Here is a 14,649-nt window from a genome sequence, read left to right as displayed (position 1 = left end):
GGGTTGTTGTCTCTGAATACAGATACTCAGGCTCTTTGTGTTTGATGAATTTTATTCTTTTCAGGAGAAAAATCTGTAAAATTAGCAAATATAGGGTAGCTATAAAGAGTCTAGAAATTATAAAGATTCCTACTGTTACAGTTCTCTGTTCTGTGGTTATTCATTCCCAGAGTGATGTTTAATAGAATTCCTATTGAATATTAAACTTCTGGGTATATATCCAAAACAGTGAAAGCCATATCCTGAAGAGATGCCTGAATTCTCATAATTGTGATGGTGCTACTCATACTGGCTAAGATATAGAATCAGCCTACATGCCCATCAACAGATGAATGAATAAAAAAACCAGGATATATATGTTTAATGAAGTATTATTCAGTGGTTAAAAAAACGAAATCCTATCATTTACAGTAAACTGGAGAATATTTTGTAAAGTGAAATAAGCCAGACAGAGGAAGATACCATATAGTATTTTTCTCATATGTGGAAGCCAATAAAAGTCAATCCCATACGTAGAAAAGTAACTGCTAGAGATTGGGAAGAATGTAGGGGCAGGAGTATTTCTACTCCTCCAAATCCAAGGAGATTGGATTTGATCAATGCTTTGCATATTTGGAATTATCACATTGAACCTTTTTAATATGTATAATTAATGTGATGTTAATAAAAAGTAATTTATTAAAAGTAAATTTTAAAATGAATTCCCATTGAAATTCTATCTTATGTTTTTATTCCTGAAAGTAGAGATTATGCAATGCTCCTTTGTTATTCTTCAAAGAGTGTGGCCCCTTCTTGGTCTATAGACTGTTAGGGTCTTTCTATGCCAATAGTTTCCATGTTTTAAATTTCTTCTGTGAGATTGACACTCTTGTTGAATTTAATTTCCTATATAGTGGTTAATCACTTTTTACTTTCATTTACTTACCACTTATCACTAGATCATTGTGCTAAGGAAATGAACCAACAGGTTTTTTTAGGGGGTGAGTAATAGTCTTTTATGATTAGTAAACATTTTAATTGTTATCAGTGAATTATAAATGACATCAGAAGGAGATATGCCTCACTTATCAAGTTAGAGATTATTTTAAAAATATATAATGCTTTCAGTGATTATTTTTATGTATTTTGGAAAGCATTTTGTAGTATCAAGCTACACTTTTTAGTTTGAAAAAAAGTCTGTTAACCAAATTAAGGAGAAATAGAAGACAAATGTTTATTGAAGTATTTTTGTTTCTAATTTTCTCTGCTGTATTAGAGAACAATGTTGACTATGACGTGAGAATTTTAAACACCTGATGAATGATAGTATGTTATGAAGAACCTGCATATCATTTTGGAAAATAATTTTATGAGAAGACTTACACGGACACGGGATATTAGTTAGGTAACCCTTGAAGAGTAGATGGGCAAATAATACGAGCAGGTTGGGCATTCACTGGGGCAAGACAACATGAACAAAAGATACAAATGGGGAAATAAAACTTACTTGATAGAAAGTAGCGACTAATTTGTATGGCTAGTAGTTCATTTAAAGGGATAAGAAAGAATGTTATTGACCTTTAATGTGTTAGATACTTACTAGTTACTGGCGGTGCAGGAATGACCAGTTGACAAAAACAGAAATTCAAGAGAAATGCATATATAAAAGACAATTTTCTGAAACAGTTAACAAAACTTAAGAACTATGTTTAAGAGAAAAAAATCAATAATCATGTATGTTTTGAGTTTGTATGAGGTTAGTAAAAGGAATGAAAAGCTATAGAAGGAAACCTTTGTGAAGTAAGATAATCAGTTTAGTTTCTACAGCTAGTTTAACATAACAGAACAGCTTTACACCTTACTTAGGGTTTGTTTATTTCTTTACATGGACCAATGTAAAATAGGTTACAATGTATATCTATAAAATTTAGTTTAAAACATTTTCTCATGTCCTAGAAACAATTCATGTGTTTTTTCCCGTTAATTTATGTGACACCTGTCTCTTATACTGTATTGCGTTAAAGTAGATCTCATTCCAAACTATATTATAAGGGAAGTTTCTTTCTTTGGCAGATGGGAGATTCTTTGGTCAGAGAAGCCTACGAAGGTGAATGCTTCCCAGGCTCGCCAATTTAAACCTTGTATTAAGCAGATAAATTTTCCCACAAATCTTATACGACTGGAAGTAAATAGTTCTCTCCTGGATTATTACACTGAATTAGATGCGGTTGTGCTACATGGTACAAAAGACAAGCCAGTGCTTTCTCTCAAGACTTCACTTATTGACATGAATGATCTAGAAGACGATGATTATGAAGAAAAGGATAGTTGTGGAATAGACAATCTTAACAAAAAGTTTAGCAGTGCTGCCCTCAGGGAAGGTCCAAATAATGGATATTTTGATAAGCTGCCATATGAGGTAAGCCAAAAATATTCAGTAGCAATATTGAATATAACACTGACTTTTTAATGCTTGGCTATTAATGTTTATTTTGCTGTTAATCAGAGAAATAGAGGCATTGGTAAGGAGCATATACTCTGATGTGTTGTAAATTTTTTTCAGTTATTCTGTTTATTAGAACATATTTACAGTACATAATGTTTGCTTTTCTTGTATGAATTTGGAACATGTATATTAAGCATCTTAATTCCTTTTTTTATCCCATTTTCGTCTCCCCCCTCCTAACTCCTCTATCTCTTCATGCTTTCCAGTTTGAGAAAGATCTGTTTCCCTACTTCCTATTATCGTTTATTTTATCATACATATATATCGATATCGATATAGAGTTTTTTGGTACTGGGGATTGAAATCACGACCTTGCATTTGCCAGGCAGGCACTTGTGCCAGTGAGCTAAATTCCAAGCCCATAATTTTAGTTTCTTATATAGGAGAAAAAAAATGCAGTGTTTAAGCTGGTGTTGTATATGTTAATTGTAGAGAAACTAGACAAAATTATATTAGTTAATTGTGCCTCATTTGTTAGACTTATTTTAGTGATTGTGCATAAGTTGTTAATTACATATTCTTGTATTACTAAGTAACATTAAACAAAAACATAGACCAGTAAAATATTACCACTTTAATTCATAACTACACAATGTCAAAGATTATTTGCTGTTAGAGATAGTATAATAAAATGTGAAATGAATGCTTATTTTATAACTATCATTTCCTTAAATGTTACTTGTTCTTCTGTACTAACTCTGTATTTTTGTACCATTATTTTTGGTCTAGGCAGATAGAGTGCCATACCTTGGTTCATGAACTTGATTCTTTCCACAATTCTGGTCACAAACTGAGGTGGATGAGAACTGAATCAAATTCAGTAGTTCAGTTCAGTGTTGATCTTATGGGGAAATTTGATTGAGTTCTCATCCAGTTTAGTTTGCAACCAGAATTGTGGAGAGAATTGGGTTCGTGAACCATGGTACCACTGCACTTTCTAGTTTGAAATTTGTTTTCACTGTGTCCCCACAGGAGTACTTCTGTAATATATTTAGCCTGCCTCCCCAGCATCAAATTCCAGTACGTTCCACAGCCATATGACACCAAAATTCCCCACCTGTTACCAAATATCCTTAGGGAGTGGAACAGAGGTGTGGAGAAAGTTTGGCTAAGGATTTATGTCACCCATGTCACCCACTGAAAACATTTGTGTGTGGTTAAAAATAATATAATCAACTTTCTAAAAAGACAAATTTATATACTAAAGTTTTAACCAAATTAGAAGTCTCCCTTCCAAAGTGGTATTTCAGATTCCATTATAAAAACAATAGCAGTTTAACATTCATGGGATGATAAGAGCCTGTCAGATGCTTGATTGTAATAGTAACCATGATACCTGTACAATGTTTTACACTTCAAATGTGGTACTCCCTGTGCAATAGGTAAAATTGCTAAACATAGATGAATTTAATTAAGAGCAGGATCAAGATCACCCCCAGGCTAAGCCAAGACTTGCGTTTTGGAAAGGAAGCTTCCTAGACTGGAAAAGACCACCTCGCCTCTACTGTGAGAAGGGAGGAAAGGTGAAGGAAGAGTTGAACTCTGAGTGAGGACATGAGGCACCGATGGTGCCTTTCCTCGGAGCTCTGAGGACATCTGCCATGGCAGCAGTGGAGGTGGTTCGTTGGGAGGCAAGGGAATAACTTCTTTGTGATTTATCCATTTCCTAAGATTTCAAACAGAAATTTGGTTCAATAAATATGTATTTTAGATAGTTTATTAAATTTTATTCAGTCCTAATAAAATGCCTTTCATGTAGCATTCAAGTGAATGATATGAGAGGATTTCTAGTAGAAGGAAGAGAATAAATTGTGTGACTTGTTGGAAAACTCCAATATTTCTGTATGACTGGAGTCTGGGATTTAACAGAGAAAACTGCAAGAAATAAAATTGGATAACTTAGGGCTTCCTCAGTACACAGCTCAATTCACATGGATAGTACTTGTTGGGACACCCTAGCCATAGCAATATAGAGCCTTCTCTGCTGCACCTCACAGGGCTTTCTGGCAGAAACAGAAAGTATTTAATCTCTCAGAATAAGCAGAAAAACACTTCTGTAATAAACTTTTGATTATAGACCGTAACATGGATAAGACTATCCACCAAGACTGTTGCCTTCTAGCTAACATGCCACCTCTTTGTGTTACCCTCCAAATTATCAAAATGAGAGAGTGCGAAATTGTAGATATAATCTCCTCTAACTTACATTTAAGGGAAAGAGATATGGTAAGTGGTGGAGATGCATCTGTTTATGATGCAGAAAATTCAGTATATTTATATAGAAAGGAAGGAAACAGTACAGAGAGCATCAAATGCATATAAAAACATTTAATCCGTACAACAAACTTCTGTAGAAGAAACCAAAAGATAGAGCCACTATTCCTGGAGAGCTATTAGCGATGATGAAAGAACACCATGTAAAGAGTTAATGCTGGAAAACACACACAGTATATTGAATTTTGAGGACAGATAGATCAGTTTTGTTTTGGGAGGCCTTCCTGACCATAATTGTGTATTCATTATACTACCCAAGGTACTTTATGCTAGGATTCCCCTATACAATCACAGGTTTTGACAGATACTAGATATTAGTTGAATAGTGATTAATGGGTATTGTCTTCTAAGCCTAAAAACTGCTATCTTTGTATAGTCAAAATTCAGGTGTGTTCATATGTCACTATCATGATTTTGGTGACTTCAGTGTTTTTTATACTTTCATATTTGTTTAAGATTTAATGCTGGGGCTGGGGATTTAGCTCAGTGGCACAAGCACCTGCCTGGCAAGCATGAGGTTGTGAATTCAATCCCCAGTACCAAAAAAAAAAAAAAAAAAAAAAAAAATACTAAGTTTTAAAATGTTTCCACCATTTAATGTGGTGACTTTTATTTGGAACCAGGGCATGCTGGCTGTTATTTAAATAACAAATCATCTGTGAAAAATAAATACTTCTGATACAGGATGACGACTCAGTGGTAACTGCTCAAAAGTTCTAGTGAAATACTTTGAGTGTTATAATTAAAGCAAAATATTAATTCCACAAATTTTAAAGTACTGCTGTTACCAAGCTCAGGTGATTCATAGTTGCATAGTTGCTTTTGGACATTTAAGAATGTATAATTCCTTTATTACTTAAATTTTCAAATCATAAAGAAGAAGTAACAGGGATTAGCACATAAAAAAACTGTGGACCAATTTCACTTATGTGAACACATTGATAAAATAGTGGCAAGTAAAATTATCTTTAAAGGATACTATAACAATAACATTCAGGATTTACTACTGGAATTTACAGATTTTGTCATAGATAATTTCTATAATAATACCATATTAGGTTAAAAGAAAAAATTTCTAAGATCATCTCAGTAGATGTACAAAACTAGTTGACAAATGACAGCTAAATAAATACCAATATTTGTGTCTGTTTCTGTTAACAATTACTTTATCAGTCTTGTAGATGTAAACCAAAAGCTAATAATCATATTTGATTATCAAACACAAGAAATGCATTGTCTAGCATGGTAGCCACTAGCTATATGCACTAGTAAACACTCAAAATGTGACTAGTGTGAGTTTCAACTAACACTAGTGTGTGCTAAAAGTGTAAAACATAAAGGATTTTAAATACTTTTATTTACAAATGCCAGACATCTCACGATTTTCACATTGATTATAAGTTATCATGATAGTTTTATAGGTTGCATAAACTAAAATAAAATTAATTTTGTCTGTTTCTTTTTACTTTTAAAAATCTAATTAGTAAAAAATTTGAAATTATATATACATATAGCTCATATTCATGGCTCATATTTGAATTAAAGCCAAAATTACAGCAGCGTTGTTCTGGGAGAATTGGCCGATACTGGTGGATATGAGAAAGGAAAAAAAGGCATAATTTTGTAATGGTAGCTATAAAGTCATCATTTACAGACAAAATGATTATATTTTAGAATGCTCAGGAGGATAAACCAATAACTACTTGGAACAATAAGTTGGCAGGTTGGAAAATTAATAGACAAAAAGCAATAACTTTAGGAACTCTAGGAGCATTAATTGTTAAGTCATACCATGCCCTTGAGTAGGAAAATAAGATTAAAGCTAAAATGTCAATTTTTTCTTAAAGTAGTGATATGTTTAATGAAATTTCAATTAGAATGCAACTAGAACTTTTAAATGAAAAATTCATCTAAGTAAGCAAAAAATAATCAGGAAAATCCTGGAAAAGGAAAATGATTTATCTTGTTTCTAATCTGCAACCAAGAAATCCAATGCATCTACCTATATACACTTTTAAAATTTTAGATGAAAACCTACTTGGTGTAGAAGATGACTGAAATGGGAAAAATAATGGATACATAATAAAATCTAGAGATAAGAAAAGGCCAGAAAGAGGGGAGAAAATACCAGCAACTTCTTTGACAAAGGATAAATTTTCTATTAAATTTATATAATTTACAAAATGAATAATTTAAATAAATAGAAGAGTAGCAGCAGAATTCACCATAGCACAAATAAAACAGCCCATGTTATTTTCTTTCTTTTGCCTTTTGGATGATAAAGTTTTGATACCAGTACTGCTAAGATTCAGGTGGATGGATACTAAATTACTGTGTATACATAAAATCTGAACATTTTAGAAGGGCTAGTTTGTGTATATAGCAAGACTTTTAAATGCAGGTAGCTTACTTTGAGGATATACATACAGAGTTTGCCAACATTAACTTACCTATTAAACATACAAAGTGACACTGCAAGATTATTTTCAACAGGAAAAAGCAGGTAATATACTAATAATCAGTTCAGTTATTATGTCACATGTTTGAAACAAACACTTGGTCCTGTTTGTACAGTTGGGGACTATCTATAGGGTATATCAGTAAATGAGAAAAACAAGGTACTAAACTGTATTTACAATACCATCAGTGGATACCCAAGAATAGAATTTCATACACATTTATCAGAAGATCAGGAAAACTTAAAAATACCTTTCTCTAAGGTAGAAGGGATTATTAGAATTGTTGAAAGTAAAGAGGAATAAATTTCTCATTTTCTACCTTTTTGGTTTGTTTGTATACTTTATATGTCAAAAGGGCTATCTAGATGTAGAGATTTTGTTAAAGCAAATATTCTTCTGTGATCAGGATAGAGACCTGTCTTAGTTACTTTTTACTTGTTGCTGAGACAAAATACGTGAAGCCCAAGTTGGGAAAGGAAAGGTTTATTTCTTACAGTTTTTGGAGGTTTCAGTCCACACTCAGTTGGCTCCCAGGCAGGCAGGCATGGCAGGGCCCAGTTCATGGCGGCTGCAGACAGCAAGCAGGAACCAGCAAAGAGCAAGACACACCTTCTTCCTGCCATTACATCACATCCTGACTCCACCCCTATATGGGTAGAGCACTGACACCATCAATCCAAGCACTAGACAATGAGCCATCACAAATGCACAGTGCAAACTCATGAGGCCTGGGGGACACAGACATAAACCATGACAAGACCACTGCAGTGGGATTTTATAATGGAGGAGAGAGATTGGGCTCAACTACAAACACCATGGGCTAGTGGGAATTTATAACTAGTGAGTGGTTATTACCAAGAAGATGTCCAAGAAGCAGGGGGAATTTGGACAAAACTGAATTTACAGGACTCTTGCTAAAGGCAAGTGATCAGGCATTATGTAGGGAATGGCAGAGGCTGAGGATTTTGCTAAATTGACTTAGCAGGGTTTTTGTTTGTTGTTTGCTTAAAACTGGGTTTTATAAGAAAGTATATGGATGGGGGACTAGGAGAAAGTTCAGACACATTAGTAAATTTTTGCAGGAAATCTTTGCCAGTCTTTGGACTAATTATTGTTATCTTTATAGTGCCTGTTTTCACCGCAGATATGAAATACAAATCCTCCTAAAGTTATAAAAGCCTAGTTCAAAGGTTACAAGTCAATAGCAAGAATACCTCAAGTCTTACTATAGATGATATATGTATTAGGCAGCTGATGCTCATATTTTATAAAAATCTTTCAAGTGGAGGCACAAGCTCTTAATCTTAGTACTCTGGAAGGCTGAGGCAGGAGCATCACAATAAGACCCTGTCTTAAAATAAAAAAATGAAAAAGGGCCCTGGGTATAACTTAATGCAAAAGGCCCTTTGTCCAATCCCTAGCACCATCACACACACACACACACACACACACACACACACACACACACACACGCACACACGGTTTTGAAAACTTAAACTTATTTTAAAGTTTCTATTTCTGTATTTTGAAATATTTTGCCTGAAACTAACACTGAGCCTAGACAGTAAATTGAAGACAACATTTATATTAAAGGGAATAATTACAAAAAAAGAATTTAGCCAAATACAAAAATTTTAGGTAGGTGGAAAACTCCACCTTATTTGAATTTTTGACATTTAGTAAATATGTAATGTTTTTCTTTATAATTCCTCGCTCAGTTAGATTAGTTTTGTTTTATTAGAGAGGGTCTTGCTATGTAGTACAAGTTGCACTCAGGTCACAATCCTACATCAGTCTCCCAAGTGCTAGGATTCTAGGCATGTGCCATCAGGGCCAGTTTAAACAGCTTTTTTTTTTTTTTTAAGAAGAAAAGTATAAAACTTTCAAATCAGGCTAACAGGAACGTAACAGTAATTGATGCACAGTGTGCATTGTTATCTTCATAGTAGTTACTCGGAGTACAAAATATAGGCATAAAATAGCATCGAAACAATATTAGCACAGATCTTTTTTTCCCATGAACTAAGAGAAACTCGCTATATAATTGTCTTACCTGTCTTGTGTGTGTGTGTGTGTGTGTGTGTGTAGCCTAGTTCAAAGGTTAAAAGTAAATAAGCAAGGATACCTCAAGCCTTACTATAGGTGATACACACACTCACACACACATACGCACACACACATACGCGCACACACATTTCCCTTTTCCTTTCTTTTTATCTTTCTCCCGTAAGTGTCTCTTTTTTTTGAACAATTTCTTCCCAATTCACAATATCTATTGTACCTTTTGGATCTTATTTACTTGTTCACCTTCTCACTCTAGTGAGACACTTTGTACACATGTGGGTCTGATTGAATTCACTTATGAATATGATCTCAAATTGCATCTGTTTACCTATGAAAGTCTTGGGGCTGGAAATATAGCTCCATGGCAAAGTACCTACCTGACAAGCGCAAGGTCGTGAGTTTGATCTCAGGTATGTGCCCATCCCCCTGCAGTCTCCAGTTTGTCCTTCATTATGACTGAATTGTTTAAAAACCACATATTAAAAAATTCCTTTCTTGGTTGAAGGGCATTTGAATTGTTTCCAAGATTTAGTGATTACAAATTATGCTGCTATAAACTTAGATGCACATATATTGCTGTGATGTAATGTTTTTAAAGTCTTCTGGAAGATATTCACAAGGGCAATAGCAGAGTCAAATGGGACCTCCAATCCTAGTTTTTAAAGAATTTTCCACACTGATTTCTACAATGGTTGCGCCAGTCTACACTCTTAACAATAGTAGAGAAGGGTTCCTTTTCCCAAGCAACCCCTGTAGCATTTGTTATTGGTTGACTTCTTGATAATAGTCACTCTTTCTGGAGTGAAATGAAATCTCAGATGTTTTAATTGCATCTTTTGAATAACCAGTGATGATAAACATTTTTCATATACTTATTTCCCATTTGTATTTCATCTGAGAAGCACATGTTCATGTCAGATGCCCATTTTTAATTTTTTTTATTTTAAAGAGGTTAAGACAAAAGAAGGCAGAACAAAGCAGATCAGAAAAGAAGAATGTAAGCAACACAGCACTTCACCACAAGACAACCCGATATTAACAGTAGCTACCATCTTTCGCTGATACAGTTGAGCATACCTTCACATACAATAGTATCAAACATAACAAAATAGTATAAGACCATTCAAGAGAATGAAAGTATCACAGGGGATTCAGAACCAAATAACTGAAACAAACAATGGCTGCTATATTATCTCATTTTCCATAAAAAATTTGTTCATACTATCACATATAATAAAATTCAGTAGGATAAAACAAGATAGAACCAATGGAAACAGAAGGAAAAAAGCATAGTAGGATTTTGAAGCAAGATGCTACTATATCAGCACTGGCTATTATAATCTCTTGTTTTCTTCAAAATAGCTTTTCATACCATCACACATAATAAAAATAAAACAGAATAAAACCATTCCAACTAATGAATGAAAACATTATAAGGCTGCTAAGTGGTGTAATGGGGAATCAGGATTACCATAAAATCTTATGTACTCTTACCATTTCTTACACTAGGGAGACTACATGGTATTTATACGCGTGAGTTTGATTTATTTTGCTTATGAGCATGGTCTCAAGTTGCGTCCATTTATTTATAAATATCTCAATGTGATCATTCTTTATAGCTGAGTAGTACTCCATTATATAAAAATACCACAACTTTTTTATCCATTCCTCAGTTGATGGACACTTAGGTTGTTTCCAAGATCTGGCTATTGCAAATTGTGCTGCTATCAACATGGGTGCACATGTATCATTGTGGTATGATGTTTTCAGGTCTTCTGGGAATATACCTACAAGTAGAATAGCTGTGTCAAATGGGACTTCCAATCCCCGCTTTTTGAGGAATATCCAGACTGACCTTCACAGTGGTCTGCACTCCCACCAACAGTACAAGAGAGTTCCTTTTTCCCCACAGCCTTTCCAGCATTTGTTGTTGGTAGTTTTCTTGATCCTGGCCATTCTCTCTGGAGTGAGATGGAATCTCAGTGTTGTTTTAATTTGTATTTCTCTAATGAGTAATGATGGTGAACATTTTTTCATGTATTTATTTTCCATTTGTATTTTTTTTTTTTGGTCTTTTTCTTTTTTATCGGTACTGGGGATCAAATTCATGACCACCTGCTTGCAAGGCAGGTGCTTATGCTGCTGAGCTAAATCCCCAGCCCTCCATTTGTATTTCTTAATCTGAGAACTGTGTATTCATCACAGATGCCCATTTTTGGATTGGGTCTTTGAATTTTGGGGGTCTGATTTTTTAAAAAATTCTTTATATGTTTTAGACAGAAGTCCTTTGTCTGAGGAACAGTTTACTAAGAGTTTTTCCCAGTTTGTGGGTTTTGTTTTCACTGTGATGGAGATTTCTTTGACATGCAGAAACTTTTTAATAAGAGGTGATCCCAGTTATTAATTCTGGGAAGAATTTCCCATATGGTTTGAGTCTTGTTCATGAATTCTCTACCTGCCCCTGTGACTTCAAGATTTTTACCTAATTTGTCTTCCAGCAGATTTTATTTTTTCTGTTTTAATATTCAGATGTTTGATCCATTTAGATTATAGTTTAGTGCATGGTGATAGGCATGGGTCTAGTTTTAGTTTTTGGCATATGTAGAGCCAGTATTTCTAAAACCATTTATTAAAGAGACCGTCATTCTTCCAGTGAACGTTTGGCCCCTTTATCAAAGATAACGTACTTGATTGTGTCGGTAGTTGTGGTTGTATCGTGTAATCTATACCAGTGATCTTCAGATCTGTGTTTATTCCAGTACCATGTTGATTTTATTACAGGTAGCTTTGTAGTATAACTTTAAGTCAGGGATTGTGATGCCTCCTGCCTTGCCTTTGCTGCTTAGAATTGCCTTTGCTATTCTAGATCTCTTCTGGTTCCAGATGAATTGTAGGAGTGATATCTCTAGATCTAGGAGGTATGTTGATGGTATTTTCATTGGGATTGCATTGAATCTGTATAACAGGTTTGGGAGAATGGCCATTTTCACGATATTTATTCTTCCTATCCATGAACAAGGAATGTCTTTGTGTTTTCTGAGGTCCTCTTCGATTACTTTTTCCAGGGTATTATAATTTTCCCTGTATAGATCTTTCACTTCTTTCGTTAGATTAATTCCTAAGTATTTCATTTTTTTGTATGCTAGTGTGAAGAGGGTGGCTTCTCTTATTTCTGTCTCAGTGATTTTGTTGTTAGTGTACAGGAATGCTAGTAATTTTGTATCCAGCTACATTGCTGAATTTATTTATTATATCTAGGAGTCTTTCAATGGAGTTTTGGGGGTCTTCTATGTAGAGTATCATGTCATCTGCAAATGATGATAATTTAACTTCCTATTTTCCTATCTTTTTTTTTTTTTTTTTTTTTTTTTTTTGTCTTTTTCCTTTTTATCAGTACCGGGGATCGAACTCACGACTGCCTGCTTGCAAGGCAGGCGCTTATGCCGCTGAGCTAAATCCCCAGCCCCCTTATTTTCTTATCTTTACTCCTTTTATTTCTCTCTTGTCTAATTGCTCTGGCTAATATTTCCAGCACTATGTTGAATAGGAGTGGTGATAAGAGACATCCTTGTCTTGTGCCTGATTTAAGAAAAAGGCCTTCAGTTTTTGGCCATTTAATATGATGCTGGCCGTTGGTTTGTCATAGACAGCCTTTACCATATTGAGGTAAAGACCATCTATTCCAATTTTTTGTAAGGTTCTTATCATGAATGAGTGTTGGACTTTATCAAGATCTTTTTTTGCATCTATAGAAAATGATCATGTGATTCTTACTTTTGGCTTTATTGATATGGTTGATTATATTTATTGATTTAACATATGTTGAACCATCCCTGTTGAACCATTCCTGGGATGAATCCCACTTGGTCATGGTGTATAATCTTCTTGATGATTTGCTGCATCGTATTTGCCAATATTTTATTGAGGATTTTTACATCTGTGTTCATTAGGGAGATTGGACTATAGTTCTCTTTTCTAGTTGATTCTTTCTCAGGTTTTGGTAATACAGTAATATTTGCTTCCAGGAATGACTTAGGAAGGATTGCTTCCCTTTCAGTTTCATTGAATAGTTTGAGGAGTGTCGGCATTAGGTCTTCTTTGTATTTCTTGTAGAATTCTGCAGTGAATCCATCTGGGTCTGGGCTCTTCTTTGTAGGTAAGGACTTAATTACATTTTCAATTTCATTAGTACAATTTGGGCTATTCAGCAGTTTACATCTTCTTGACCCAGCTTTGGTACTTCATATGTTTCTAGGAATCTGTCTATTTCTTCTGTGTATCGAACATATGAGACTAGAGGTTTTTGAAATAGATATTGATGAGCTTCTGTATTTCCACAGAGTCTGTAGTGATTTCACCTTTTTAATTCCTTATTGCATGAATTCGAGCTTTTTCTTTTCTTTTTTTAATAAGGTTGGCTAGGGGCTTATCAATTTTATTCTTTCAAAGAACCAATGCTTTTATTCATTGATTCTTTGGATTGTTTCCTTAGTCTCTATTGCATTAATTTCTGCTCTGATTTTTATAATTTCCTCCCTGGCTTTGGGCTTGACTTGCTCTTCTTTTTCTAGATGTTTGAGGTGTAGCAGCAGGTTTGCTTTGGTTCTGCTTTCCTGATGTGGGAACTCAGTGCAATAAATTTTCCTCTAAGGACAGCTTTCATTGCATCGCACAGATTCCAGTAAGTTGTATTTGTAGTATTATTTGCTTGTAAGTATTGTTTAATTTCTTCTTTAATTTCCCTTGTGACCCACTGATTGTTCAAGAGTGTATTATTCAATTTCCATGTGTTTGTGGGGTTTTTGCAGTTTCTTTTATTATTAATTTCTAGTTTCATGGCACTATGATCTGATAACATGCATGGGATAATTTCATCTCTTTTGCATTTATTTAAATATGTTCTGTGGGCTAGTATATGGTCTGTTTTAGAGACTGTCACATGTACTGCTGAGAAGAATGTATATTCGGATGTTGTTGGATGGAACACACTGTATATGTCTATCAGGTCCATTTGTTCACAGGTGTGATTCAGTTCTGTTATTTCTTTGCTGATTTTCTGTCTGGTTGATCTGTCCCTTGGTGTCAGTGGTGTGTTAAGGTCTCCTGTTATAATTGTGTTATTGCTTATTTGATTATTCATTTCTGTTAATACTTGCTTTGTATAACTGGGTGCTCTGGAATTTGGTGCATATGTATTTAAGATTGTTATCTCTTCCTCTTTTTAAGTTTTCCCCTAACTAGTATGTAGTGACCTTCTTTATCTCTTCGAATCGTTCTTGGTTTGAAGTTCACATTGTCTGCAAACAGAATAGCCACCCCTGCTTTTTTGGGGGGTTCCTTTGCATGAAGTATTGTTTTTCATCCTTT

At 34.4% G+C, this 14,649-nt stretch overlaps 1 protein-coding gene across 4 annotated transcripts in view; it reads left to right on the top strand.

Annotated features, from left to right (window-relative positions):
* Fbxl4 (F-box and leucine rich repeat protein 4) overlaps positions 1-14,649 on the top strand; it is a 93,818-nt gene that overhangs the window by 16,143 nt on the left and 63,026 nt on the right. For all 4 annotated transcript variants that reach the window (XR_010042027.1, XM_063233282.1, XM_063233283.1 and 1 more), the window contains one exon: positions 2,053-2,398. Coding sequence is in view for 3 of the 4 variants with exons in the window: in XM_063233282.1 (XP_063089352.1) it covers positions 2,053-2,398 (346 nt within the window). In the remaining variant the exon portion in view is untranslated. The remainder of the gene's footprint in view (positions 1-2,052; positions 2,399-14,649) is intronic.

Source organism: Cavia porcellus, unplaced genomic scaffold (genome assembly GCF_034190915.1).
Source record: "Cavia porcellus strain 051 isolate PalLab524CR breed Dunkin Hartley unplaced genomic scaffold, mCavPor4.1 scaffold_22, whole genome shotgun sequence".
Lineage (NCBI taxonomy): Eukaryota > Metazoa > Chordata > Mammalia > Rodentia > Caviidae > Cavia > Cavia porcellus.
Note: the sequence above shows the minus strand (reverse complement) of the source record. Positions and strands in the feature narration are given on the sequence as shown.